Source organism: Lipotes vexillifer, unplaced genomic scaffold (genome assembly GCF_000442215.2).
Source record: "Lipotes vexillifer unplaced genomic scaffold, Lipotes_vexillifer_v1.1 scaffold23, whole genome shotgun sequence".
In the NCBI taxonomy this organism is placed as follows: Eukaryota; Metazoa; Chordata; class Mammalia; order Artiodactyla; family Lipotidae; genus Lipotes; species Lipotes vexillifer.
The window spans coordinates 4068768-4070406 of NW_006796283.1; the positions used below are offsets into that span (position 1 = coordinate 4068768).

Here is a 1639-nt window from a genome sequence, read left to right on the forward strand (position 1 = left end):
GCTCTTCCCTTTCTGCTCAGGCCACCTGGGGCTGGGGGTGGGGCTTCTGTCCCTTGCCACCCGAAGATTCTGGCCCAGAAGGATGGCAAATACTCCCAGTTCACAGACAAGAAAAGCAAGGCTCAGAACAGTTAAGTGACTTGCCCAGGGTCATACAGCTGGCCAGTGGTAGAAGCAGGACCCGCCAGCCTCTTGCAATTCCTGGAGGTACAAGTCCTTGTACCTTTCAGTACAAGGTCCTCCATCAAGGGCTCTGGAATCCAGATGGGATCCCAGGGAGGGAAGCCCAGGAAGGGCTGGGCTGAAACCCCGGCGGCCGGCCAGCCCCCAGCTCTTCAGCACCACACGTGGGGTCCTCAGCAGGTGGACCCAGAAGGTGCGCTGTGGCCTGGGGCCCCCACAGAGGCACCTGGGCCTGATTGTCTTTAGAAGTTGCCTGCAGCACACTGCTCGGAGCAGCACCCATTCTCGGAGGGTGGGTTTGGGATTTGCAAAACCCTGCAATGGTCACTGACTTAAGCAGTGGTCCAGAGTCAGGCGGACGCCTGGCCCAGTTCTCACTGGACAGTCTCCTCAGCCTGCCCGTGAGCCCCTGCTGTCACCTGGGGACGCGGCAGCTTTAAATCACAGCCCTAGAGTTCTTGGCCGCCCCTCCCCTCGAAAGGTGGGGTGGCTGCTGCTTCTCCTGGAGTCCAGGCGGCCTTGGTCCTGTGTGTCTCCAAGGCTCTGTCATGAACACACCACAGGGCTGCCCTGGTCCCTTGCTGCCTGGGTGGGGGCTCCCCAGCTCCCACGAAACCTTCCTGCACTTGCAGGAGGGAGCCGGCCGACCCACAGAAACGGGGTGAGTTCATCCTTGTTTCCCGGTGTTCTAAGCCACCAAGTTTTGGTATAACTGCACCCTCTCGTAAGGACTGCTTGGGAGGGTGTGCACAGGGCCTGGCACAAAACACCTGTTGGTAAATAAATATCGGGCTCCCGCGGGAGCGGGGTGCCTCTTCCTTGTTCTGTGCTCCCGATTGTGGATGTGCCCCCAGCCGGCTGGTCATCTGCCTCGCCCTGGGGTGGGGGGCCCAGTGTCCTCAGAGTCAGCTGTGGCCTGAGGCAGCGGGACAGGGGCAGCTCGGCAGCCAGGCAGCTCTTTCCTCTGCTGTGGAGGGGAAGCAGCAGCAGGCAGCTGTGAGTGCTGTAACTGACGTGGGCGGCAGGGCTGTCAGATGCCAGGCGTGCGGCCTTGGGCCCAGGGGGATCTGGGCGAAAGCTTCCCCTGCTTTGGCGTCTGCCCCAGAGCAAGGGCATCCTGGATCCTTGCCCAGCGCACACCTGCCCCCATGCAGATCTGCAACAGCTGCCGAGCCCCGGCTGTGAGGACTTGGTCCTGGCTACCTGCCGAGCATGGCTCAGACGCCAGCAGCAACCCTGGGCCAGACCATGGTGGGTGGCATCTCACAGAAGGGGACTGAGCTCAGAGACATGAAGTCATTGGGCCTGGGGTGCACTGGAGCAGGGTCCTGAGTTGGGCCACCCAGCCTGGTTCTCAGGACCCGAAGCCCACAGCCAATAGGCCTCAGCTGTGGTGTGTGTGTGTGTGTGTGTGTGTGTGTGTGTGTGTGTGTGTGTGTGTGTGTGTGTGTGTGTG

The 1639-nt window shown here is 61.5% G+C and overlaps 1 protein-coding gene across 1 annotated transcript in view; it reads left to right on the plus strand.

The window, feature by feature from the left end:
• Nucleotides 1-1639, plus strand: part of CPNE7 (copine 7) — a 19185-nt gene that overhangs the window by 14903 nt on the left and 2643 nt on the right. Inside the window, 1 exon segment of the mRNA XM_007468480.1 lies at nucleotides 1289-1434. Coding sequence (XP_007468542.1) covers nucleotides 1289-1434 — 146 coding nt within the window.